Genomic DNA, 1,088 nt, shown 5'->3' with positions numbered 1-1,088 from the left:
GGGGGGGGGGGCAGGGGGTTGTTTTGTGTTTTGGAGATTGAAAACTAAGTCTTTCATCATATATTCTTATATTTATTTAACCAAACCAGAAAACAGTCCCACACCAGAAGTTGCATCTCATTCATCTAAAAAGCAAGACTGCAGAGCAATTTTGATTGAGGTAGAACTGGTTTGCTAATGAGGTTCTAAAACAGCCTAATAAGAACCTTTTAGGACTTAATATGTTGTACATACTAGGTGATAGTAAAAAATGGGGATTTCTAACTCTTTTTTAAGTATATATATGTACACGTGTATATATTAATTGTCTTATTTAATCCATAGACAATGCAGTCCCCATTTTTACTGCTTATTCTGGATTCAGAAGTCTTTGAAATCATCATTTTCCCATCCATTTCAACTAGCTTTCTCATTTTTGCCTGAACACACAAGGAAAACAAGCTTTTGTTCTTGTCCAAATTGTACAGTGTAAATCCTATCTTGTTAGACAATTAAAAACGGCCTGGTCAGCATGTCACATCTGCACGGGAGAATGGAGTGCTAACTAATGTTTGACCAGATTTTAAGTGTTTGACAGCATCTTGATATACACAAGGCTTATTGACAGGTTGAAAAGGCAGTTAAGAAGAAGTAATTTAAGATGTTCTTGTATCTATGCAACAGGACAGGCAGTCTGTCTTGGTCTAACTCATAAACACGTCCTGTGTTTCCCAGCCCCCGGGCATCCTTTAGTTCTTCCTTCTCCAGAGGAAACACCTTTCTTAACAATACCAAAATCTGAACGGAGAACACCAATTTTTAATTGTGCAATCAAGAATCTCTGGAACGAGCTTAACCTTTTTCTAAACCCAAGACATTCTAGCTTCGAAGAGGAACTAGGCTGGCAGCTTATACTATAAAAAGCCTTACCTTCATTTTTGATAAGAATCTATCTAAGAAATTCACAGCTAACGAGAACGTCTCAGTGTGGAAGCCAAAGAACTGAGTTAAGCTGAGGAGATCTTTCACTTCGAAGTCTCGCAGCCGTGCGGTCATTCGCAGGCCATTGTCGTGGCCAGCCTCGAGCAGCCTGAGGCCGGCGGCGCCGG

At 39.9% G+C, this 1,088-nt stretch overlaps 1 protein-coding gene across 1 annotated transcript in view; it reads right to left on the bottom strand.

Annotated features, from left to right (window-relative positions):
• Positions 1 to 1,086, bottom strand: part of CCNG1 (cyclin G1) — a gene marked incomplete at its 5' end in the record, with an annotated part of 4,962 nt that extends 3,876 nt beyond the window's left edge. The window contains one exon of the mRNA XM_008644222.2: positions 910 to 1,086. Coding sequence (XP_008642444.1) covers positions 910 to 1,086 — 177 coding nt within the window. The remainder of the gene's footprint in view (positions 1 to 909) is intronic.
• Between the last annotated feature and the right edge of the window lie 2 nt (positions 1,087 to 1,088).

This window comes from Corvus brachyrhynchos, unplaced genomic scaffold (assembly GCF_000691975.1).
Source record: "Corvus brachyrhynchos isolate BGI_N302 unplaced genomic scaffold, ASM69197v1 scaffold262, whole genome shotgun sequence".
Lineage (NCBI taxonomy): Eukaryota > Metazoa > Chordata > Aves > Passeriformes > Corvidae > Corvus > Corvus brachyrhynchos.
Note: the sequence above shows the minus strand (reverse complement) of the source record. Positions and strands in the feature narration are given on the sequence as shown.